The sequence below is a fragment of the Opisthorchis viverrini genome, assembly GCF_000715545.1.
Source record: "Opisthorchis viverrini unplaced genomic scaffold opera_v5_387, whole genome shotgun sequence".
NCBI classification, from domain to species: Eukaryota; Metazoa; Platyhelminthes; class Trematoda; order Opisthorchiida; family Opisthorchiidae; genus Opisthorchis; species Opisthorchis viverrini.
In genome coordinates this window covers 427,984-455,443 of record NW_008752044.1, presented here as the reverse complement: position 1 = coordinate 455,443, position 27,460 = coordinate 427,984, and the positions used below count along the sequence as shown (strand labels likewise).

General features: G+C 46.7%; 1 protein-coding gene across 1 annotated transcript; it reads right to left on the bottom strand.

The window, feature by feature from the left end:
- T265_10604 (hypothetical protein) lies at positions 1–27,275 on the bottom strand (the record flags this gene model as incomplete). Its single annotated transcript, XM_009177026.1, has 11 exons — positions 1–215; positions 3,986–4,150; positions 5,192–5,573; positions 7,736–7,910; positions 9,461–9,738; positions 9,815–10,099; positions 11,343–11,419; positions 11,463–11,634; positions 11,672–11,740; positions 20,768–20,784; positions 27,218–27,275. 11 exons carry the CDS (start codon positions 27,273–27,275, stop codon positions 1–3), a joined length of 1,893 nt encoding a protein of 630 aa, XP_009175290.1.
- Positions 27,276–27,460: the final 185 nt, after the last annotated feature.

The window sequence follows — 27,460 nt, the reverse complement described above, 5'->3', positions numbered from 1 at the left end:
CTAACCAAACTTAATAGCCCGACGATCAAGGAGTGACTGGCAGCCAGAGAGGTGACTGGGAAGTGAACTTGCCAATGGTGTTACTAGCTCATCATGCTTCCATAAAGCCAACCACAGGCAATTCCCCACTTGTGCTGATGTACGGTCGACATCCACGCCTCCCGGTAGACCAGGAAATTGGGTTGTGACCGGCAACACGCTTGTCTCCGGAGGAGCTTCAGGAAGAAAGGAAAGCTCGAGAAAACTTGACCACCGTTCAGGAAGGGACTAGGCAGAAAACGGCAAGTAGAAAGGCACGGACATTCCCCATAGGCGCGAAGGTCAAGTGGAAGGACCACCAGAATCTTGGGAGGAGTGGACTGGGATCGCGGATGCTAGGCAGTCAATAGCAAGGGCCGCCGGAGGAACGTCTACACAATTCAAGATGGTCGGGGATAGAAAACAGTAAATGGGACGCAGCTTCGCAAGTGGCATGACACACCAGAAGAACGGCCGAGTAGACCCGCTGCCGAATCCCACCTGACGGAGGCAAATGAAAATCGGCGGCATGCGAAGAACCTTTAAAGGGGGCAGGTGTGTAACGGTGATACTACTGACGGGAGATGCGTGCGAGTAGCATGTCTCCTCGTAAATCCGCTTTGCGTCTCTTGAAAAGTGAGCTCTGTTACCGAATTTATGGAGTCGCTTTGTAGCATTTCCTTGGATTTGGGCAACAGTCAATGAGTACCCAGGAAAGTTCAGGAAGACGCGTTCAAGGAGAAGATGGATATTCAGTTTTTGTAAACAAGATGCATATGAGAATTCTGATTCCTTGTCCAATAGTCTGTAACTGTTCAGTCGACATTTTCTAATAGACAACTCCGGAGCGAATTCCTATCTGCAGGTTGCTGGCTGCCAAGGTAGCGTCCAGAATACGTCTCAAAATCTTTCGGGAGCGTATCAGTTGGCTATGGATGGCACCATACCACCAGCAAACAAATGGTCTAACCAAACTTAATAGCCCGACGATCAAGGAGTGGCTGGCAGCCAAAGAGGTGACTGGGAAGTGAACTTGCCAATGGTGTTACTAGCTCATCATGCTTCCATAAAGCCAACCACAGGCAATTCCCCACTTGTGCTGATGTACGGTCGACATCCACGCCTCCCGGTAGACCAGGAAATTGGGTTGTGACCGGCAACACGCTTGTCTCCGGAGGAGCTTCAGGAAGAAAGGAAAGCTCGAGAAAACTTGACCACCGTTCAGGAAGGGACTAGGCAGAAAACGGCAAGTAGAAAGGCACGGACATTCCCCATAGGCGCGAAGGTCAAGTGGAAGGACCACCAGAATCTTGGGAGGAGTGGACTGGGATCGCGGATGCTAGGCAGTCAATAGCAAGGGCCGCCGGAGGAACGTCTACACAATTCAAGATGGTCGGGGATAGAAAACAGTAAATGGGACGCAGCTTCGCAAGTGGCATGACACACCAGAAGAACGGCCGAGTAGACCCGCTGCCGAATCCCACCTGACGGAGGCAAATGAAAATCGGCGGCATGCGAAGAACCTTTAAAGGGGGCAGGTGTGTAACGGTGATACTACTGACGGGAGATGCGTGCGAGTAGCATGTCTCCTCGTAAATCCGCTTTGCGTCTCTTGAAAAGTGAGCTCTGTTACCGAATTTATGGAGTCGCTTTGTAGCATTTCCTTGGATTTGGGCAACAGTCAATGAGTACCCAGGAAAGTTCAGGAAGACGCGTTCAAGGAGAAGATGGATATTCAGTTTTTGTAAACAAGATGCATATGAGAATTCTGATTCCTTGTCCAATAGTCTGTAACTGTTCAGTCGACATTTTCTAATAGACAACTCCGGAGCGAATTCCTATCTGCAGGTTGCTGGCTGCCAAGGTAGCGTCCAGAATACGTCTCAAAATCTTTCGGGATGTATCGTTTCATTCACTCCAAATACGACACACTACATTTGGTTTTTGATCTCCTTTTTACCGTTATTTCACCGAACTCCAAAAGCCCTGTGTACAATCCACGTATTTTGGCTTGCTTAGTGGTGCACCTCTATATCATCCATGTTTGAGTCTTCTTGCTACTTTAATATGCCCGGACATCCGCCTTTGTGAGTTTCCGCACAGTACTTCACTATCTCCATGAGTCGGACCCTGGTCTGCTTATATCATCATGGTTGTGTCCAATTTACCGTAAACTTTGGCCACATTGCAAATAGCTTTTTCCATAGCCTACACGCGCTCCCGACAAATATCGACTGCGATTCCACGCGAAAACCCGGTGTGCCCTCTGGATTGTGTACAAGAAAAGCTCCTAAAACAAACCCAGTTGGGTCCATTCGTTCAAACTTCCAACCGTTTCATTGTATACAGCTAGCTTCTTATAGTTTCCGTGCGAGCGGCATATCCTCATTTCTAAAAATCATCCACAAACCTTGATGCTGATACCCACATATACATTCTTTACGGCTTTTTAGTTCATTGCCTTCGGAGCTGCAAAACTAGGTCGCACTGGTTTCAAAGCCTGTGGTCATGAAGCCAGTTGTTTGCACCTCCCCGCATGCTTTTTTTCGATGAGAATAGAAGTAGCATCTGACGCTATTGAGCCAAAGTGATCGCAAGGTTGGCCTGGGATATGAGAGTAAAGAGGAATTGGATAGCGTTGTATAAAGTGCCATTGAGGGCTGTGTGATTGTGCCGCTCACTTGGAAGCAAACACTCTTCGTGCCATGAGTAAGCTGGAACCGACGCTTCAGAAACTACTGCAGCCGAATACCTTCATTTGTCTGTCTCTGTTCCCGTGCGTGCCACCGACCGTTGTCTGAGTGACATCACCAAAAGGACACTCAAAAAGCCCTACAACTTGCAACTCACCTGTCGGCTAGCTGAGAGAACGGTGCACACGAATAGTGCCCACAGGGTTGACCAACAGTTGCACCACTTCTACACCTGTGCACGTTTTGCGCGTCTGGATGATCTGACCTTGTCGCACATTGACTAAATTGAAGGACCTTCTCGACATATCGAGTCAAGCCGATGGCTGTGCTTTGTCGATCGACTGACCGGGATGGAAGTTGGCGTCGCGGACGGCTTAGATTTACTAGATAACTGGCTGATCAGTTGTGAAATGACCGGACGACCGCACCGGGACAATGAGATTGTCAAAATAATGGTGATGCGCATACGTAATTTATACTCATCGTTCCACATATTGACCATTGTAGATGGGAATAAACTCAATAACAAGTGTCATCGACAAGTACAACTACGGGTATAACCGATCTACTCTTGCTATGATCACTACCACTGCGTTGTAATCGAAACATAGCGAATGAGATGAGTCGCATAACCGAAAATGTGGATGAGAGAGCTGACATCATATTGCGAATGCATTACAAGTGGTCAACAGTTAGTGATTTCAGTCATGCGGGGAAGAATTGTATCGTTAGGTTGTGACACCCTTTGGGTGCCTAGCTGCCGTGCAACCCGAAGGAAGCACGAGGGCTGAGATAACGCCAGGTCACCCAAGCCTACAAGGGCGAAACCGAGATGCAGAGGTTGGGTTCAAACCACAAACCCTCCTACCCGTAAGTCGGAGCGATCTCGAGCTAGGAAAAAATGGAAAAATGATCTCCCTGGGATTGAAAATTCGAAACCTAGTAACACTGAATGTGGGGAAGTTGTTACACGGACTGAATTGTCAAGGGTCTTTAAAAGATACCATTGACAATTAGGGATAAAATGAACGCATGCGTCGCAATCAACAAATTAATTAGCATGTCAGTTACGTGGGAATGCCACCTGAAGAACCTATTATTGAGTTAACAGCTTGACAAAATGGACAACCACACTAATTATTCGAAAACACCTCACTCATCTCCCGAGATCACCCCAAAATATGCGCGGAAAAAAGAGTAGATTCAACGGGTTTATATTGCGCATCCACATAGAAACTGCACAACTTCGGTAATTTCATGGACCTAACAGTGACCGTATCGTGGTGGAGCACGGCGGCGAGGTGCAGCTGTAATAATGTCATCCACCCGCATGATCAGTTCAGCCGCTTCGGCAGCAGCCACAACCAGTTGATGTTTCACACGGTAGGATTCCAAAATCCCAAGAGCATTCATGTCCGCGATTACTCCTCTTTCCATATCTGAACGGGGCAACAAAGAACAAACCACCAACAGAAATTTTAACATCACAAAATACAATGGCAAATAGTTGGTTCCACTGAGGTTTGATGGACATGACATAGGAACTCAGTCCCACTGAAGTACGAAAGTTCCGTATAAAAAGGCTAGCCAAAACCATCAATGACTTCCCCGGCATCAGTGTTCGAGCACTGATGTTATGCTGTCGATGAGGGCAATGGGATTAAATATAACGAGTTTCGTGTAGACCACACGGCTGTGGGATGAAGCAGTGATAAATGTCAACATAAAGGAAACAAGAAGCAAGTTTCTAGGAGAAAAGAAGATACGTGATGCATATATAGGTGACGCTTCAGTCAAGGATGAGAGGATAAGATTTCTAGATCAACAACCCAAAGTTAGATTCTGGGAAAAGCTCCCTAAACCATGCTTAATGTGACGAATTCCCAAGTACATGGAAGATCAACCAATGCGAACGAAATAACGATCCTAGAAAGCCCTGTGGCTACCGCGCATAACCCATACCTCATAGCTTTAACTACACGTTAAATAACCTGCCTAGCTGAATCGACGCGGCAGTGTGGGACAAAGGACGGCTCCAAAGAGACAAATACAACAGAAATATATTAGATTTTTCAACATGACACGTCACTAGATGCATCAAGGCTATGGCGATGGTTAGTCATGGGGGACGATTTATACGTTGACGAATCTATGCGCTGCGCTTGAATACTTCCCTACTTTTCCAACAGTGCATGAGAACAACATTGATGATAAGCAAACACTCCATACAAACTTGTAGCAGTACACAAGCGGTTTTCAATAAACGTCCGCTGTCCGTGCACCTCTTGCTTTACTCATGCCATGGCATGAGTGACGTGATACGGATTCGGTTAACTGACTGGTGTCCCATGTCCAACTTATTCATCAAGGGTAGAAACCATACAAAGTGACGAGTTTAGCGTAACGCAGTTACATTTTTTCCCATTCCGAGTGTATAGGCGTTTTGGATGTTTACTCAGTTTCGAGTACACAGAACTCACCTAGTCCCATACTGGACCGTCCATTTGCATGACAGGCTCTCAACTGCGACACCAAATCGGCACTATCGAAACCACCGTTGTCAGCAATCGTGAGTGGTAGCCGTCTCAACGCTCGACCGAAAGCCTCCATGGCCAGCGAAACTTTGCCGGGAGTTTTAGCGGCACCCTGTGTGACCGCTTCAGCCATCCACATCTCCATCGCGCCACCACCACAGACAGTGCGTGGGTCTTGCACGGTCAACGCAAGCACACAAAGCGCATCGTGCAGAGAGCGTTCAGCTTCTTCCAAAATGCTTTTCGTGGCTCCACGAAGCACAATAGTGCAGGCTTCACCCAATGCAACGCCACTGAAGCGTAGCAGTTTATCTTCACCAATAGTGATCTGTGATGGGGTAGTGCAGAAGATACTATCACTGACAGAAAAATCAAGGCACAAATAATGGACACAAGACAAAATAAATAGCTTACATCTCAGCTGAATAGAGCCAAACAGGGAAATTCTGTCCTGACAGCTGACATCCCCGTTCAAGATATGTGGTAAGATAGACGCGATGGCCAGTTCATGTTTGAAAAACCTTAAAATATTTTGGAGAAGTCTATACAAGCATCGAATTCGAGGGCAAATTTAATGACAACCTACCTACGTCTCCGTACTGCTGACGAACGGGTGCTTCCAAGGCTTGGTTGCCGCAATAATGATGATGGAAGCCACACTACCGTGTCAGCGTCCATCTATGGTACTCTATGGATCGTGAGTACCAATACGCTTCAGTCCTCAACGCAGACGGTAAGTGGCTAACGCCATCATAAGGGGAGGCGGCCCAGTTTATGGCAGCTGACATGGTTTACCACCTCAGATATCTGGTCCGAGTTGTCCGATAGCACTAAATACGATGGACACTCGCTGCTCTGGCACTCACCCTTCATTTCTCATGAGTGCTGTCCTCCTTCTTCGGTCTTGTTTTCAATCTAGACGCCAATTTCGGGAACGAGCGACTTGGATACCCTCCAGTTCTTAATTATCGTGTTGCAACTGTGTAAATTTCAAGATTGGGTTTACAAATACATTCATTCGCCTAAAAAACTGTTATCCATTTGGGCACGCTCGGGTCGTCCAGCCAACTTTCATTATCTGGGGTTGAAGTTACCACTTAGCCGAAATAACAAACAGTACAATCATGATGACGTCGTCGCTCTCCCAGTGACAATGATAGGTCTGAACTTAACCCCCACTGGACATCAACCAAAAAGGCGGTATCCGTCTCGACTTTATTGAAATCTGTACTCTTAGTGAATGCAATGTTCGTCACTTCGAATGGGTTGTCTGTCAACCGTGAGTTGGTGTTCTTTTCTTTTTCAACCGTTTTCCTAACGGGTGCATCACCTTACCCGCAAGTCTTGTAGAGCATCTACTAGAGAAATCACAACTTACCGAGGGAAATCGTACGTTATTTTTTTGCTTGTTTGTCCCCTGAATGTTTTGTCTTATTTGCTAAGGTAAAAAAATAAAGTTTCGTGACCTTAGTAAATTTATCTGTACCTTTCGATCAATTGGAAAAAGTTTGGAACCGACTGAGAAGTCATCGTTTCAGGTTGTTTACCAAGCCCTTCTGAAACGACCATCTGTACCTTCTTTTTCTCTTCACTGGGTAAATTCACCCTGGAAATCCAGGAATACTGAAATTGTAGGTAGCTATACGTATGCTGGTGTTCTAGCACCTGACGGTGCGTTCATATTGTCAACGTAACTTCTACCGGGCCAGAAGCACACCTGCTGCTCTGTTTTACGAGTGAGAACAGTGCAAAGGATGGGAGTCAAGCTGATCCCTTGTGACTACTGCAGTCTTTTTTTGAAAGCAGGTATCATTGCAGATTTTTCGCAGTTAATTGGGATAGGCTCAGACAACCGCTGACTAAGAAACTGAGGGCGAGATGGCTCAGTGGTTAGAGCACGACTCTACTGGCCGGAAGGTCCGTGGTTCGAATCCGACCTCTGCCACTCGACTTCCCCTGCCTAGGCTTAGGCAACCTGACAGTATCCCAGCCTTCGTGCTTCCTTGTGGTCACATGGCAGGTAGGCAGCGAAAGAATGCCACAGCTGAATGACTGAAAAACTCATCTCCAACTTCAAATAATGAGTTATCCGGATTAGGAACGTGTTGGGGCTTGAAAGAAAATAAGATCATAAAACCCCGACTCCGTAGACAATCCAAGACTCATCGCGTGAAAGCAAGTGTTTTCAAGGAATGGGCGTTTTTGGTTGGTCTAGGCGGAGTCGTCACAGTAAAAGTAATCCAACAGCAGATAAGTGCTGTGTGGTTTCACTTGACAAAATGATAAATTCTTTTAAAATCGAAACTAACGACACTAAGGAATGTATCACCTAAGTGGACAGATGCGCAGAATCGCGATACGGAGGGCAAAGTTCGCAAATAGACTAAGAAAAGTATCTTGTTAAAGAACGGCAAGCACGGAGACGTACACAATGGGCGTAACAATAACAAAACAAGCACAAGGATCAGCCAAATGTCTCGGTAAACTCACCTCTTCGATAAGCTTACAATGTCCCAATTTGGTGTTCTCCGGGGAATCGAAGGTGGACACGATCTCACCACCGGTGACCAGTGCCAGACGCTCGACACCCTCGAAATCAGCGTGTTCGATTGCCATAACACCAGCGTCAGTGAACAACTGTTCCGGATAGTTGTAGATGAGTTGCCTAGAGCAGCAGGGGTTAAAAACGTTGGATGAAGCTTCGAAATATGGTTAGCATACACCTACGCAATTCCAACTGGACGATACAATGAAAATAGGGAAAAGGACTTGACCTCACAATCAGCTGCCGTTTATTTTGCAGGAAACCTTCCGTCTTTACGGATTTGAAAGTAAAATGTGTGCCTCCGAATGGTGGAAACCCTATAAATATCACACTGGGGTTGACAACTTCAACTATTTCCCTGGACTTTTGTTCACAGGATACGGCAAACTACCATTGGAGTGCGCAGGCAGTTTGCACAATTGCCTGGCAGTTGACAGAACTCTTGACAAAGCATGAGAGGTTGAGGTGTTACTACCAATCGTATTGTATGACGTACAGAAAGTAAATAGCCAGCAACTACGGAATGCATATTTTGGTACCCAGATGGTTCACGCAACACGTCTACCAGACCCAAGGGGCGATATAAAGTGTCCATAGGAAACGATCAGGGGAATATCCCGGCTTCCGGAGAATAACAGTCGATACCGACTGAGTAGTTGGCAAGTGTCATGTATATTCATCGTCTATGAAAATGATGGCAGCAGGAACCCGTAAGAAGTGGCAAGATAAGACAAACAACTAGTTGAGACGGCCAGTGACAGATTTGGAATCAGATGACATAAGTAAACTTGTGTCCAGAAGTATTTTTGACTTGGGCACTCGCATTCCTCGAGCGCTTGCTCCACCCTGCCCGCACACAACTTCCAAACGAGGAACCTCAGACAACGGCGTAATATCATCATCGACAGCACACTATATTCAACGCTGATGCTCCGCTGCCATACAATCATGTCACTCGAAGGCTTTTACTGCGGGGGAAAGAATGAAAGAGGATGGGAAAGAGGACTAGTGCTAGCCTACCACAATTAATCCAAGGTGCCTACATTCCCAGAGGCTCAATCAGACAATCTAGATAAAAAATGATTACAACTACGCCATTCAGATTGAGTAGTAGCCATATCTTGCAGCGTCTCGAACCATGCACAGGGAGGGTCGAGCAAACTGCATCCTGGAAGACGATCCGCACCAACAGTATCCAGACTGTTCGTAATCGCTCTCATACTCCTCTACCAGACCAAACGTTGACCACTTCTCTGCTTGCACCCATTCTGAATCGGGCAAACGATGATTCGGCATGCGTCGGTAAAACCCTTCCACTGAAGCTTCGGTTGTACAACCAAGCACTCACTTTCTGTCTCGTTTCGGACCTGCCGGCGCTAACCTACACAACTTTGGTTCTGAGCAACGGTTTTCATTCACTTTCTAACTGTCTCGTTTCGGACCTGCCGGCGCTAACCTACACAACTTTGGTTCTGAGACAACGGTTGTCGAACATTCGAACTACAGACCATCCGGTTGGTAAGTTTGCATCTTAATCAATGAGCTATCTCGAGATTATCTGGTAAGCAAACATAGAGCTGGGCACTTCATTCGAACATCATACAGTTACCGGAAAACTGTCCACGAGGGTCAATCGGATATCAGCAAGAGTGGAGTCAAGTAAAGCTTACCGGTTGATGAAAACATTACAGTTGTGTTTCAAAATCTTATCCACCTTCTCTTTCATCTTTTGTTTCTCAGCAACTTCTAACTCGGCGACTTTGGAGATGGTATCCACCTGGATTTTACTGCCAAACACCTTAATCTTGTCTGCATCCATCGGAGTGTTGGCAATCAATATTCGGGCATTTTCCACACGTTTCGGCTGGTTTACTCCAGGGCGTTTGTCTAGAAGGAATCCCTCATCAAGATATGAATCGCCCATGGTTCCTCCTAGTTTCTGTATGATCTGAAAAGGAAAGAATGTGCGAAAATAGGACTCATTCATAATAGGAATTCACCATCGCTAGCGGAAAGTAACTCACTTGGATTGCGTCCAAATTACCGCTACCTTTCAAACGAAGGACGGCATCGACAGCCAACTTGGCAAAATGTTCCTTGTGCTGAGTCAAGAGTTTTGAACTGAGCGTTGTGCGGGCTATATTCAAAAGCTTCTGACGGAAGTCTGCGTCACTATGAGTCGCAACAGCTTCCTTGCAGTGTGCAACAGCGACAGAGTCGAGAGCCTCGATTGCCAACTGCGCCGCTTCCCGCCAACCCTGGATGATAGTCTGCGGGTGGAGCTTGGCAGCAATCAACTGTTCGCCTTCCTGAAGTGGAGGGAAAGCGGTTTGCAGATAGAAAGAAACAATGTCTGGTCTTTACGAACACAGAAAACGACAACGAGTTTCATGCGAAAATGTGAGGGGTCAGCAGATTGTTGTCTGGATTTTCATTCAGTTGAACCACCAGCATCGCCACTTTGTGGACGCAGTAAGTTTGTGAAGAACGAGCATGGGCAAGTGAAGCTAGCCATTAAAAGCACCTGCTCTGTTCAGCTGAACGTAAGGCGAAATCGATCCATTATACATCTCATACTCACTCAGCAGGTCGAGTGTTCCTGCGACGTCCTGTGTGACAAGACGCACCACATTTGCACCACCATGACTCCAACGAGAATTTGTAATAAGCACGCGGGTGAACAGTGAAAACGAGTGGAACACATCTCTTCGAGAGCTTGAAGATAAACCACTAAGCCAGTATGAAGGATCTTCAAGGCGGAATAATTAACAGTGATTAATTACTTAGGGATGGATATTGAATATGATCTGCAGGGCTAACTCAGAGGCAGTCTCACACGGCAATGCCTACTGAATGGTCACAGATTAGCGGTTGTTGCGATGACCGCGCACCTCTTTCTACCACAAGTTTGTAAAATCTGACATCTGTTGGTCATTATGTGGAGCTGGTTCTTCTAGAGGAGGGATCTAATATCCAGTCGAGCGGCAAATATATTGAAGAATGGAAAAGGTTCATTATGAAGTGGTGGGCGACTGCTTCGGAGATACTGCCAGGCTGCCCAAGCCTAGACAGGGACAGCCGAGATGCAAAGGTAGGATTCGAACTATGGATCTCCCGGCCAGTAGGTTTGCGCTTTAACCAATGAGCCACCTTGAGTTCATTTTCATCAAAAATAAAAGCTTTTCGCAGGAAGTTCGTATCTTTCCATAACTAGAAAGGTTTGTACGACACATGAAAGCCGATGTTTTAGCTTTAGTGTGAATTATCAGTACACGAACCTTAGGAGGTGGCCAACATGAATGGTATCATTTCGGAATGCTGTCCGTAGTGACGACGAACTAGGAGCTGTTCTCACTTCGACTTCAAAGGAGTTGCAATTGAAGCACAGTTGACCTGAGAATATCTGTAGAACACTAAATGACCGTTTCCAGGGAAACGGTCAGACTTTGACCTAGTACCACTACACAGTGCAACAACTGGTGCACGTTTAGGAAGAAGGTTGTTGAGGAGAGTCAGGATGAAATGTAATATGCGACGGAAGCATACACTTACCCGGAGCAATTCGGTAGCAAGGACGACGACAGACGTAGTACCATCACCAACTTCGTCATCTTGTACTTTGCTCATCTCTATAGGACGTGAAGTTGACAAACGAGATTAGCAAATACCCACCAACAAGAATCTTGGCAGCAGGATTGTCTACCCCAATCGACTTAAGTATAGTTGCGCCATCGTTGGTGACGACAACGCTATCACCGGAAGACAGTAGTATTTTATCCATGCCTTTTGGACCCAAGGTAGATTTGATAAGATCCCCAACGGCAATGGCTCCAACAAACGAAGACTAAATGCGAATCATAAAATAAACAGGCAATACTTACAAGACGAGCAGTTTCTGCTTTTTCCTCATCTGCACCGGAGCTAAGAATGGAAATTGGCTGGAGAGAAAGCTGGAAAGTAAATAAGAATAGATGACAATATATAACCTGGATTCAAGGGATGAGAAAACAAGGACCGTCAATCTCTTAGACGTGAAGAAATATGTCAAACCACAGCAACAGCATGGAAAGGAATACAACTGTAATTCCGGTGAGTTACCATTGAAATACTTGCTGACACTTATCAAATTGATGAAACGCAGAATTAAGACCCCAATTTTTACAGCATAAGGATATCTGTTCAACAACTTTGAACGTATGCCGTTTCCGTGATGTCAGGAGACCAATATACTGTGCAGTGAGCGTCCGACTAATATTGGGATTTCATAGTGGTAACACGAGGACGGGTGTGGGAGCTTAATCAATAAATACACTAGGGCGAGTGCAATAAATTTGAACCAAACGTTACACGTGAAGGCAACTTGGGCGGACTTAGTCTGGACTGAAATTGGGAGGAAATTACACCACTCGAGACATGAGGGGACCACACCAAATCAATTGAAAGAAACACAAACACAAAGTCTGGCATCTCAAACACTTTAAAAGCGACCAAGGGGTTGAGTACATAGCTTTGGCCAACGGTGGTGAAAAGTACTTGACAGTGATGAATGGTTGAAAATATCGGAGCCCTATTGAGAATATCCTCAGACGGTTATGCTGGTTCTACCTAAGAGGCACTGGTGCTCACAACCATTGGGGTTGCAAGGAACTTGAGTAGAGAAACTGAGGAAAATACTCAATCCATAGCTCTGTTATGCTAACAGCATGAAAGTGCAATAAATTGAACGCTTCGAACTGGAATCTAGTATGTTGAATTTTGTAATAAACCTCAATAATGTTCAGTTTCATGTCTGATGATTGCTAATAAACTGGTATTGCTATCAGTATTCTACTCGGCCTACCCGATGGCATGGGAACAACCGCGTACAAATAGATTGGTGCCACCAAACTACGGATACGAAGTACTACTAGATACGGCATATAGTACTCGGNAGCTCGTTTCGCGCAGCCTGCGGTGAGTGGAATCGACCAAGCGGTAGACAGTGTATGATCTGGCAACGAAGTATGAGAACCCTAACCAGTAAACTGAATCGGATGGACAGCTGCCGCTTCTCTTGGACCCAACTCACCAACGGCTAATGACACTGGCAGAAATGACCCAGTCGCACAGTCAGTGTCACTCGTGCGTGAAAGCTATCATCTCCAGTGCTTAGCTACCCAGTTCCCGAACTTCATTTGATGATTTTTGCTTGAAGTTACCAGGCATTTTGCAGGAAGTTATACATCCAGTTGCGTAAATTGCCTATTGACAACTTGACAAGAACAGTCAGAGCAAACCTAGCTTAAACCCAAGAGCGCAGCGACAAGACAGCGTAACGCAACAACGCATTACAATTGAATTCAACAAAAGTAAAATAAATGGATTACACCGATCTGTGTACACACGAGCGCAGGGTCCCTCGATAGACCACATAATGCACAGAACAGAAGAGCAACATGCATACGTTGTAAGACCGGGGTCAAATCAACATAGTATCTCGCTAAAAGTCTAAGTTTCAACATATTTGCAGGGTACGTAAGAGCTTTACCCCAAACGCCTGCGAATGCCATAAAGCATTCAGGAACGGATCGATCAGAAGACCTTATGATTAAAGGACCAGGCAACTACTGAGGAGAGATGGCCCAAGTGGTAAGAGCGCGAATTTACTGACCGGAAGGTCTATGGTTCGAATCCGACCTCTGCCTCTCGACTTTCCCTAACTTGGGCAACCTGGCAGTATCCCAGCCCTCGTGCTTCCTTCGGGTGGCATGGCAGCTAGGCACCGAAAGGGTGCGACAGCTGAACGCTTTCTTTCTTTCTTAATAGTACTTGATATAATGACTGAGACCATATCGTGCTCCTTCCACAAAACACAGGACTTGTCATATACAAATCAATTGGTTCCGAACGGGAAGACAGACTACGGGCGAAACTGAGAAGAGACGATTACCGGATTGTTATAATGTTTACAAAGAGAGCTACCGCATCGAATCGGACCCTCACATTTGGTTGCGAATACATGCGCGTCAAGTTGTTCATGTCATAGTACTGGGACAGACTGGCTGCCAGACCGGCTGTCTAGTGCACCAGTTCAACCAATAAATTGGCAGAAATACCAGCCATATAGCAGTCACTAGTGGCGAGCTCGTGGTGTGCTTTCCGACTGTTGGGTGCGGTATTCCAGTTTCTGAATCCTCATTACGACATCAAACTGCGTATTCATTCGGCCGCTTCTGACATTGACCAGAGGTTTCGCTGTAGAACAGTAGCGTGCCATATTAAACTGGCGACGCAAACTCCAGAATCAGTACTACTTCAAGGACTTGTCCCATGGATACTTCCGGTCACGTTACAGCTCTCATCAGCATCATCATCGACAGCATGACATCAGTGTTCAACACCGATGTTTCACTGCCGTAGCGGTTCATGGTTGGGCGTAGGCTGGGATACTGTCAGGGCGCCTACACCTAGACAGGAGAACGATTAGGGTCCACAACCAAAGCCTTTGGCTCAAAAGCCTGACCCCAAGGCAGCGGCGTTTGGCGGGAAATGGAAATGCATTCCCATTTCTATGGAACAACTCGCCACATGTTCCAACCCCCAACCTGGAAGACCAGGAGACTGCGTTCGTCAGAACTCTAACCACTGACCAACATGGTGTGACAGACTCTGTGTGTCACGGAGACACTTCCCAGTACAGCTCGATGAAGCACTGAGGTGTGCAAACCGTCTCACTACGGTAAGGTTCAGTCTCTTCGTGGAACGACGGATTAAAGGCTGACAAAAAACCACACGGACCGACAGCCAAGCGAGTAAGGAAGCATGAATCACCAGCTCATACAAGGATCCTTCAAGAAAACCCTAACAAACGCTGTTTTACGGTCCGGACGTTTGAGTCAGATGGTAAGGGAACGGTTCTAACAAAGTCCCACATCCACCCGCTGTTTTGTGTGTGACTTTTGAGTCAGGCAGCTTAACCAAACTCCTCTTCCTTGAGCCCTTCATTCGTCCTTGCAGATTTTCATTCCGTGACTCCTCTCCACATGTCCGTTGTTCAGTTGTGACACCCTTCTGGAGCGTGGCTGCCAAGCTACCCGAAGGAAGCCCGAGGGACGAGACACTGCTAGGGTGCCTAAGCGTAGATGGGATTATTTGAAGTACAGAGGTTGCGTTCGAACCCCTCTCGAAAATAGTCCGATTTATCTTGAACTAATGGTTTCCGTTTGCTCTTTTTGTAGAAACTCGGTCACGTGGCTGCACCCCTGCAACAATATTATTAAGACAATTATGTGACAAGAGAATGAAGTAACGAACTTGTCTTCTGTCCAGATACAGTAAAACACAATAACCTGTAGGCGAATGAGTTCAACTTGGAACGCGATGGTACACTCTTAGTAAAGAGTGTAAAGATGAACTACCAGGTGAGAACATTCTGAACAGATTCCAGTTGCCTCAGGTACGGTACGGTCTTGTATGGTATACTGCTGTGATCGGCCACCAACTAAAGCGAAATATATTTGCGCCTATGCGAGCGCATTCAAGGATAGGATCTCACATGCTAGTTTTTGTTTTGAAGATTGTGCTCGACCTGGAAAACACTATTCACTTGAGCTTTGAAGGTTAACCGATGCGAAGCCAGCAGATGAGGTGGGATGGACATCATATTGAAACGGCGAATAACCGCCACACTAATCTCGGTCAGTCGGTAAGCACGCGCGGGACTACGAAGAATGAAACTAAAGAACGAGTTGTCCCTTTGCTGACGTAATCCAGCCAAGCAAAAATAGGCATATGACCAATACGAGACAGTGCAAATCAAATGCAAGTCATTGAATATCAGACCCAAAAGTGTCGCATAAGATGAATACAACCATGTGCCTTCGCAAGATTGTAGTTTAGCAGGAAAGCCTAAGTACAGAGACATGAATGGTGTCTCCACAGCCAGAGAAAACCACTGGGACTTGTTATACTTCTGGCTGACGTTTTGTTCGACTAGTTTGAAAATCATATTTCAAAAGTCTCGTCGCCAGCCGAAAAGATATCATCGGTGAGCGGTCGAGCGAACGTAGATTCGGAGGGCGGGCAGAGCAAAATCGCCGGCATATTCTTACGACGTATCAGTCTGTATAGCGTCACTATAGCGGGTAAGGTTGTGCTCTTAGGGACGTTAATATCGCATAGGAGAGAAGACTTCCACTGGATTTCTTTCGTGAACGCAAAGTGAAATTATAGCCAAAGAAACAGATTAAAAGGAACTAGAGGTAACAGCATGTCAGGCAGTAATTTTCTCCATTTAGCAACTAAATCGGATGGAAAGTCTGGAAAACGCTCGTCATCATTTAAGGGTGAGGCTTTTTAGGAGCGGCGAGGCCTGAGTAGTGAGAAACGGACCTAATTGTGACAAAACCTTGTCAGAGCTTTGCGCTGTCTAACGGAAGGTGCCCGTGTTATTCGACTTTAGTTCAGTTGTGGCTAAGCCAAATTAATACCAGACGGTTGACAGTTGCTCCGCTTGTCAACCGAAGTTATTATGCATAAGGAAGACGAAAACGATGACACGCCATTGTCAGATGTGGTCAGAAACCAAAACTGGCTAGGTCAGTTGGAGCGTGTAGCTGTCATCAATTTCTGGTAACGCAGTAGTGCCGAAAATGCCCCCTTCAATAAGCCAGTGAAAACTAAGTGACTATTTCGTAAAAATCATTCAACCGTAGTATTCTTTCGGTGCCTAGCTGTCATGCCAACTGAAGGAGCCACGAGGTATGGGATACTGCATTTACCATTCGATGGATACGTACCGTGTAAGTAGCTATGGTTTGTGGTCCAGGTTGGAAATGAATGGAAGAAATGAATGTGGAGTACATTGCTGATAAAAACTGGATCAGAAAGGATCAGATGAATCCAATAATAAAATGAATGTTACAACTGAGTGACGAGGGCATCCAATGAAGATTTGGGGGCTTCAGTTAGAAATATTCGCTGTTTACCGAAAGTATCCCAGTGCGGCAGAACCACCGGTCGTGGGCTGTCAGAGTTTTCAGCAACCTTGTGAATAGTGTGTTAAGCTCCTCTCAGCTCTTGAAGTTGTTCTCTCTCTGAACTACTTATTAATTAACGCTAGTGCGGAAGTTTGATAACAGTCACATCTATGGTTCGTGCTGTGGTCTTTATCCGAGCTAATAGTAGTTACGAAAGCGAGCGAATTGGCTGGCAAGGGCTTTCATGTTTCGTTGCTAAGCCATAGCTGATTGTTTCTGGATCGAAGTCATCCGATACAAGGCTGGGTGAAGAGGTTTCAGTAAGGCAAACGTTTCGTTTAGCTGTGACCTCTTCGGTGATTAGCGGTGTCATGAGAAAAAAAAGAGCACTCAGCTACGGCCAGGTTGCCGAAGCCAGGACAGGAGCAGCCGAGACGCTGGGTTCCAACCACAAACCTTACATCCACTGATTTCGCGCTTTAACCGGAGCATAAACAGCATAGGCTGTGGACTGTCGCTCGCTGATCTATTGAGGGGACGAACCAGACTTGCTCCACGCTTTGGAGGCACCGGTGGTCAAACATAGGGACTTTGGAGATTTTCCGCACTCAGTGGACGCGTCCATGATCCATTTAGTAAATCATGCAGCTGCAGCACCCTTCCGGTGCCTAGCTGCCACGCCACCTGAAGGAAGCATGAGGGCTGGGATACTGCCAGGTTGCCCAAGCCCAGACTGGGGAAGTCGAGAGGCAGAGGTCGGGTTCGAACCACGGGCCTTCCGGTCAGTAAATTCGCGCTCTAACCACCTGAACCATCTCGCCCCCATGATCCATTACGACAATTCGGACCACAGCATTGTATACTCTACCCTTGGAGGCCTATATGATGTCACGTCGGTGCCACAAATGTCGGAGGTTGACAAATGCTGTCCTGGCCTTCCCAATGCGGCAAGCGATTCCGTACTTCGACAGTCTATCGAGACCTAAGCAGCTCTCCAGACAAACGAACCTATTTACCACATAATCCCTGTCTAGGATTGGGCAACCTGACAGTATCCCAGCACTCGTGCTTCCTTCGGGTGGCATGGCAGTTGGACACCAATAGGGTGCTATAGCTGATTTTTTTGTATCCATTGGTCTACCTGCTAGCATGAATTTGGGTTAGATTCCACTGAATTTTGCATCCTTCCCCCCCCCCCCAAATCACCATCATTAGCTGTAAGAAATCGCGAGGCTGCGGTAGAGAGATTATAGTTTTCAGTTTCGGAAGCTGATGATTTGGGGAGGTGGAGGTAGATAGCTACGCACGGGAGGCGGTAGTGTAGTTTTTGCATCAGTGAACATTTCATTAGATCGTGAGAGACAACTTGGGTGCATGAGCGTCATAGGACGCAACTAGACCAGGTCCGACAACATCTTTAACCACTGATGTATCCATCTGGGGTTCCCTATCCAAAGACATAAGGTGGTGAAGCATCTGTGTTGATGTCATGCTGTCGGTGATGATGATATCCAGAGACACGGCAACAATCAAGCAGCTGAACCTGCCGGGAATGGCTTGCACACTTCACTGTCAAGTCGTTTTTTGACCTCCTCTGACTCGTTTTCACCCTTCGTGTGGTCGTGCGAAAAGGGCCCTTCGATAAAGTCAAATAAGTGGCATACGGAGTTCGTCACGAAGCCAGCGCAACCTATGGAGTGTGATCAGTTTAGCTATCGTGGACGAGTTTTCTTCGGAAAATTATTTGACGTATTTCAGCACTTCTGATCTGGTGTTCCCAAAAGATCCGCGCAATGGTCCGAAGACATTGATGGTCAAACGCTGATAGATTTTGACGTACTCAGAACGTAGCGACCAGGTTTCTAACCCGTACAACAATATGGAGCGCACCACGACATTGTAAACTTGGTCCTGCACACGTGACGGAGGTTCACAAAAGCTGCTCTGGCTTTCTCAATCCGGACGACTAGACCACCGAGAGTGCCACAGATGCGCAGGAAAACAAATTCGTCTACGACCTCAATCGACACATCCCTATTAGTCATCGGAAGGAGCTCAGCAATTCCAACACGTTACAAAGTAAAGATATGATCGATGTAACCCCGACCAGGGCGAAACCCAGCTTAATTCTCGGGAATCTGACTCTCCTGAAAAGTGAAATGTGGGACATCTGAGATCGACCTAAGTGGCTTGAGGTGCACAACCAATGTCGGGCCTTGTATGCATGACAAGTGGGTTGGTTGAACTGCATTGTACGATGGCCGAGGATGGAGTGTGGGAGAAGGCCGGTGTGCGAAGAGCTGCAAGGGCAGGTGATACTTCCCGGTTGCCCACGATGAATAACAGGGTTCAGTTGGGATACCCCACCTTGAGCCTTTGAATCAAAAGTCTGACCCACAAGGCAGGGGGAGGAGTGAGGTTTTGTGCGGGGACCCTGAAAACAGCCTGTCACTCGAGAGTCTGGACCACGAGGCAGTAGTTGTTAGGGTTTCCTTCGGGGACTTTTTCGGAGCCAATGACTCAACAGTCTGGCCCAGTTGGTTGTAGGGGGCGGCCTGGCTCGATGGCGTGGGGAATAGGGTAGTACTGTCTCGTTCCTAGTGCAGCTGCGCACAACAGGTGCCTTTTGAGCAGCACCTGACTTTTTGGTTTTAAAAGTATTTCGACCGCAAGGAATAATGCGCCGGTCGTTGAGCGATCGGAGTGTGCGGTTTTTGGGGCCGACCTTTCCTAACCCACTCTTTTTCGGGGGAAGGCAGCATCGCTGCTTCCGTAAATACGGGCATGCTGGTAGCCTGGGGGAAACGCCATACTGCCTTCACACTCCTGTCGGAGAGGTCAGTACGAATTTACCTCCAGACCGCATTGTAGCACGATTGCTCGTAATACGGGGTCTTGCTGCTCTTGATGTGTCTGCTCCCCTTTGGACTTCTTGGTATGGTTGAGCCATTAGGAACTGAGTTCCAGCTGGTATAGCCGCACGATCATTCCAGTGCACAAACCCGACCACCAATACGAGGTGACAGCTTTAGATCGGCCACAAAATAGGTTTCATTAGGACTTAGTCGGAAAACCTGAGAACTCTTATCACCCACCAGAATCACCGTACATGTACTTCTTGCAGACAGAGGTAATGGAGACAAATCTCGATAGAACCGTTCTTTCACAACCTGATCTGCCGTCTGTCGCAGCGTATGCTGGGAACAAACAAACGCCGTTTGCCACATCGAGATGCATCGATACTGACTGAACCAGTCAACCTAACAGTGGAAAGGGGGCTGTTAACAACGCGCTCATGCACAAACCCGACCACCAATACGAGGTGACAGCTTTAGATCGGCCACAAAATAGGTTTCATTAGGACTTAGTCGGAAAACCTGAGAACTCTTATCACCCACCAGAATCACCGTACATGTACTTCTTGCAGACAGAGGTAATGGAGACAAATCTCGATAGAACCGTTCTTTCACAACCTGATCTGCCGTCTGTCGCAGCGTATGCTGGGAACAAACAAACGCCGTTTGCCACATCGAGATGCATCGATACTGACTGAACCAGTCAACCTAACAGTGGAAAGGGGGCTGTTAACTGAAAACGCGCTCAAGCAGGGGACTAACACGTCCACAACCCATATACTACGAGCAGGATTACCAGACAAACGAGGAGCAAAGTGCGAGGAATCTGGGCTCATCTCAAGCGGCTAGAGAAACGTGAACAAACCGGGGTCTTGTGTGCTTGTTTCGGGACGAGACATACATCGATCGAAAGTGAAAGACCTGACTGCTGTTCAATTAGACAAAGTACGGAAGTTGGGAGCCGCGATGTGGGACAGACCCCTTGAATCTGATATTGGTTTATTTTGATCTATTTGAAGGAGCAGAATCTTAGATACGAAGGTAATCAACAGCCAAGTGAATCAAGACTCGAGTGAGAGATGTGTAGGGGTAGGTATTGGACAAAGAATTGCGATGGCGAATGGCACTACCCGTTTCGGGACCGCAGATGCTTTGAGTGACGTACCTTTCCTGTGCCCTTAACTAAAAAACAGTGAGAGAATTAAGGGTTTTGTCCGAGGGATCTTCTTCTTACACCTGATCCAAAAGTTTGAAACGCGATGCAGCGGTTGCCAGTGTTTTTCTGAGGGGCCCCTCCCGGACCAAACAGTCCAACCTACTTGGCTTCAGGATGCTGGCCTAGTCCGAGGGCATACCGCATAAGGCATAACTACCTGGCTTCCAATGAAGCTGCACACAACAAATACCCATTGATCATCATCAGACTATTTGGTTTTAAAAGTATTTTGAGTGTACTTAGTAACGCGCCAGTAGTCACGGTCGACCCGTCGGAGTGTGCGGTTCCTAGGATCGGTCTTTTCAAACCCATCCTTCCTTAGGGGGAGGCAGCATCGCAGTTTCCGTATATATCGATATGCTGATTGCTTGAAGGGAGCTCCCTAATGGCCCTTTACTTCTATTGCAGAGGACAGTATGACTTCACCTTTAGACCTCCTGGTAGTGATATTTCTCGGAGATACGCTGTTCTTCGGGTTGCTCCCTCGTGGGCCTTCCTGGCAAGGTTGATCCTTAAGAAACTGCGTTTCAGTCAGTATGGACGGCAGAAACATTGAGATCGAGCTGTGTCAGTGGTCAAGTCGCGAACTTACTCAAGGCCCGTGGTTTCAATCCAGCTCGGCATCTCGTCCCTGTCGGAAACCACTTTTTGTAAGCAAGCTTTTATAAGTTTCCCCATGTATTCGCAAAAAGGAGAACAGAGTTCATTATACCGGCAAACTTCCGCGGAATTTCAAACCCAGTAAAATTGTTCTGGAAAACGGACCGGTTAAGGGTCTTGGAGATTCAGTGATCCCAAAACTCCGAATAATTTGCGGATATGGCGCTATTCCAGTACCTGACAGTGTGTGGTCTGAGCAACCCCTACCATATCGAAATCGCGCTCGTTCAGGGTATCTAACTGGTCATCCTAAGACGATGAGGAACGAGTGACGCCAACCACATGATCCTGTGGTTGTGACATTAGCAGCGGTTCATTTTTGAGAACAGGAACTGTTACCTATTCTCTTCAGTTATTCAGGAAATCAGCCCTTCCTGATTACAGGTAATAAATCAAACAAGCACTGAACGGGGACATGAGCCCCATCCTTACACACTGCCTTAGTCACTAAGCTACGTCAAGAAGGGTGAAAGGCCGCTGAATCTTCCAAATGGGTTTGACGTCCCCCTCAAATTAAGGCGCCCGAGCCTAGACCGTAAACTCCGAATAAGACCGAACGAACACATCACACTAAGAAGTGCTGCAAAATGACGGATAGTCACAACCAGTTTGTTTTATGGTAGCGATATTCGCATCACCTTGGGACAGGTCATCGATGTATAAAAACAATGGCGCAAGACTGCATTCGTGACCAGACCCTTCGAGATTGACTTTACGTCTATTTCGATCAGTGGAAGCTCGTCATTAAGGACGATCCCACAGAAACCTAATTCTAATAGGTTGTGATGTTTAGAATAAGATCAAGTAACAAACCTGGGAATTTTTTCTTGACATTCATTGATTTTGTCCAAAATAAAGAGGTTTGACAGATGGGGAAATAACAGTACTTAGGAGGAAGCCCACGTTGACGAAACTCACAGCCAGCAAGCAGGAATATTCCTCCCGTAGGAAGTTTCTGAGGAATTCAAGTCGATGGGCAAGACTCAGACATAATATTAAACGTTCCCGCGTTGCTACGCCCCGAATGAATTCGTCAATTTTCGCGGCTTCTGGCCTTCACTATCTGGTGTAAACACAGATTAGACTCCTCAATCTGGCCCTTCATACGGCATCGGAGTCAATAATAGGGTATTACGGAACAGAGGGTATCCCATGGAGCTCTACAGAACCTAACGACCCTCATGTTCATCGGAATAGGTTGGACCAACATATAAATGGCAGAAGGGACTCACGACTACAGTAAAAAATGATAGGAAACTTGAAAAAAAAACGAAATTTACTCGCTGAGTACGCCACTACGGAACAGAGGGTATCCCATGGAGCTCTACAGAACCTAACGACCCTCATGTTCATCGGAATAGGTTGGACCAACATATAAATGGCAGAAGGGACTCACGACTACAGTAAAAAATGATCGGAAACTTGAAAAAAAAACGAAATTTACTCGCTGATGTACGCCATTTCAAGGAAAACGAGAACAAAACGCGACCACTCACCATGGCGACAATGTCAGCGCGCCCAAGGAGGCTTCTGATGATGAGATGCGGTAAAACGAATGCCAATACGTTCTAGTCATTCTGTCGGTTAAAAGAGGAAAACCGCTGTATTCACTTCATTATAGCCAGATCAAACCCGGGTCGAAGATGCCACAACTAACACCGTACTTTAGGACGTTATTCTCCCCTTTCCGACATGATGTTTGAGTAGTTGCCGTGAGCGAATTTCGGTGCGGCCCAGTATATGTACAATGGAACTCTATGCTATATTCTGGCTTAAGAAGTTTTATTCTAATCGAAATTGTTTTACGGTTATAGGTACTGCGCGTCCAAAAGACCAGCTTTCAGCATCCGGCACTTAAAAATGACTCCACAGGGACTATGGCTTCTTGGATTTTACGCTTTTTATGTGACCGCTTGGTGTGGTCGATCTGCTGGGGCGAGCGGTTTTTCAATATCAACAACCACCCGAAATCGAGAGTGAGGTGCCAAAAAATAAAATTCCTCAACTTGACCGGAAGTGCGATAAGCTTGAAATGGAGGTGATTTGTAACTCCGATCTGGTCATGGGGGTGCATGTCATTTGGTATAGCTCACATAACACAGGAAAAAGTTTCCGGAGGTCTTTCTTCGGTATATGAATTGTTTTATACTGATTCTTTACGAATGAACGTATCAGGAAGCGTGCATCTCCGTTATCTTGAAAGCGCTAATCAAAGTAACTATGGTGATTAATAAACCCAGTATAGCCTGCTATTTCGTACCAGTATGCATGGGCGTAATATCCTTCGGGTATAACTTTAATTATGAGGGTGCCAACCATTTGACAGGATACTTGAACTTTGTCATTAATCGTATTCAACTTAAGCCAGTAGGTTTACTTTTTTCAAGCAAACAGTCTGACGTCCCCATGGAGACATTAGACCGTAAACACTCGCAGCGACGTCTGCATTCATAAATTACGTTAAACGATATGTAGTACCCAGCCACTACTGGTTATGCACCACCGGGTTTTATGCTAGAGATGCAAACAATGAGCTGCCAAGCAGTGTATAGGAATAACTTAGTCAGCAGCTTTTCAGGTATCTGAAACCACCAGGAGGACACAAAATGCCGAGATTTGTCGGTCCTGTGGTTCGGCTGCTTGCAGCGCTGATATTTTTAACCAACACAACTGCCTTTGTTCGCTGAAGCCCACTCATTTGTGGGCTAAAGATACTAAAATGGGGGGCAGGACCACCAGATTTCTACTTAGCTACACGGACCAGACGCCCTTATACATCGGCTGATGCCTTCTGTGGCCTAACGTCATCCAGCGGGCACTTACCTAGTTTTGACTAGTCATGAGGAGCGGGATTTGCACTCATTTATTATAACCCAGTTTTACCCCCGTGATACTCATTTTCCAGGTTTTTGTGCCAGCTTGAGGTTTATCCACCCTCCAGGCATAATGTCAAGATTTCGCCGCCTGTCTGCGCGCCCAATTTCGTCGCAACCCTACCTTTTTTGAGCCCCTGCTGTGGCTAAAATGGAGGTCATCGAAGGACAAAACTCGGACCATACGAATGGCTGACAAGTGTGCTATCTGTAAGATCAACAGTGCTTCCCAGTCAGCCTTATTTTTGTAACGCCTTTGTGCCGCATCTTACCCGACGGTCCTTGTTTTGGTTTTGGTTTAAATGGCTCCAAGCGCGCATTTCCATTTGTCAATTGGTCACACTGCCCGTTGCAGACTGCAGGCATATTTAATTTACGTCAAACTCATCACATCCGCTTTTGTTAGATAGCTTTCTTTTCCTTTGATCCGAGAATACTTGCAAGACTTACTGATTATCTTCTGTACCTTCATCCATGAATGGCGCCTAGTTTCACCGTCTAGATTCCCGCATCCGTAAGTTTGGGTACCATTTGGCACATGACCAGATAGCCCTGGGGCTACACTGCTCCCCTTTGCTTCTACCGACTGTGCTATCCTTGATTATATGTTCTACGTTCCACTTGTTTACACAACACGTTTTTAGTACAGTACCAACCGACCTCGTTCTTCCGGTACCACTACCTACCAACGTGATGCCCGACAGGCATCCCGGACACTTTCACCTGCCTACAGGGCTTAACCTACTTACTTAACCTGCTTACTCAACCTTACTCCACCAGGTTACTTTCTTCAACTCATCATCATCACCACCAAAGACGGCAACATCAGTGTCGACACTAATACTTCACTGCCACACTACAACAAGGCGCGTCTCATTATATATATTTTCTATTTAAAGCCCTAGAGCGAAAAAAAGAGGAAGGAGTGAGGAGGGACCCGGCGCTGGCCTATGTCAGGAATTCTGGGGTGCCTACACCTTCAAGTGCTAAACCAGACCACATGCAAGGAAACTAACAACACAGACGTTACTGACAAGTATCCGCCATCATATCTTGCAAAGTTCCCAGACAAGCACAAGTGGGAAAGGCCTAGAACAGCAACAACGCCCGAACTCCTCGTACTCCTCATACGATTCTCCTAAGCCATAGGTTGTGCATTATGCGGTTTGCGCCATTCTGAAAAAGACATTGATAACAAAACTCGTCTCCATAGACGATGTTTCAACATGGATGGCAGATGACCGAGCAACCACAGTTGATGGTATTCGAGGTTTTCTGCCGCACTAACAAATGCCGTTTTCTAAACACCTCGTTACTAGCACGCGCCATCCAAACGAGCAACCACAGTTGATGGTATTCGAGGTTTTCTGCCGCACTAACAAATGCCGTTTTCTAAACACCTCGTTACTAGCACGCTGACGCCATCCAAAGCCATCCACGCCCCGGCGGTGGGAAACCTGCAAACTCTCCACAACACATGTCCGAAGAAGCCACGCCCCACATCTACACAACACAGCCTTTGCTGTAGCCTGGTACACGCGAACATTCAGATATTTGAGGTTACTTGACGGTAATTAGCAAACTTGATTCGAGCCTCTGAGATTTTCGCAATGACTTCATCAGAGGAATTTCCGTCAGAGATGAAGCAACTAACTGGGTATGTGAAGTTTTTCACAATTCCCCGTGATTCTCCCTGAATCGTATGGTGTTTTTTCGGAGGCCGCATGTTCTGAAGCATGATTTTGCACTTTGAAGGTGCAAGATACGTGCCAAAAGCTGATATGATGGTGGCCAGTCAATTCAACAAGGCTTGCTTTGCTTTCGTTTTTAAAGATGGGGGTGATGTTATCTGCGTACTCCAAATTGACAAGACTCTCATCACGGCAAGTTGAACACCGGGGTTTCGAAGACCGTCCAGTGTTCGCCTCATTATTCCATCAATGATGAACTTTAACAAGAATGGAGAGAGTGGAAATCCTTTGTGACACCACTTTTAGTGTTGATGCTTTTGGAGAGTCCACCATACACTCCCAGCCGCCCAGAAGTATGTGAATATGAGAATCGGATTACGTTCCCAAACTGCCTGGGCATACCCTGATGGGCAAGTGCAGTTAACAGTACTGACCGATCAATAGAATCTAGTGCACCCTTGAAGTCACTGAATATCAGGATTGTGGGTCGTCTGTACATGTGGCGTTTCCATAAGACCTGAAGGAGTGTGAAAGTGTGGTAAACGCAGCCTCACAAGTCAATATTTCTCGTGCCACCGCAAGACGACGGGGAATCAGTTGCGACAGAAGGCTGGTCGCAACAGGATTCAAACTAACACACCTGTGGTCACTGCGAATACTACGAATACCATTTCTGAAAATGTTCACCACTTTCGATTAACCCCAGGTCTCTGGGGCGGATGAACCCAAATAGGCTGGATAGACACCAACTGGGGAGCCTACCGCTACCCTTGAGAAGAACGGGTGCAGGCTCGTCAGAACGAGCAGCATGATTCTTGATTAGACAAATACGCTCGAACACTTCTGAGACAGAATGTGGCTTTATATGCACGGTCTACCTTTCTGTTGAAGGCTGAGATTCTGGATTGGAGGCGGCAGGTGGCCAGCCGATTTGCTGTTCAAAGTACCGCGTCTAAAGGTCCAAACGCTCTACTTTGCTGTATAACTGGAGGCCATTTCGGTCACTGATTTATTCGCTGCTAAGAGGTTTCCGAGGGCCAGCCGAAAGAACCAAGTGGAACGGCTTGTGGACGTTTCGAGCATCCTTTTCATCTTCCATTTCTTCGGCCTTTCGGGTCCACCAAGCTTCCCGGCCTACGCGGACACTCAATTTCGCCCGGCGTCGGATGACGCACCAGGTGGATTTGCAGTAACGGCCAGGGAAATATGTCGCCGCGTCTCCAGCAAAGACATGATCCTATAAGAAATATATTGTCTGGATGAGTTTGGCTGAGTTGTACCGCAAGCAGACATTCCGGCTTTGAGTAGAGCTCTGAATACGTTTATATCCAACGCCGCTTCTCCCGGCAGGTATTAAATGAGCGGGTTATGAAGGTTTCGTTTGACTGGGTGTTGATTCCGCTTGCGAATCAACGGTG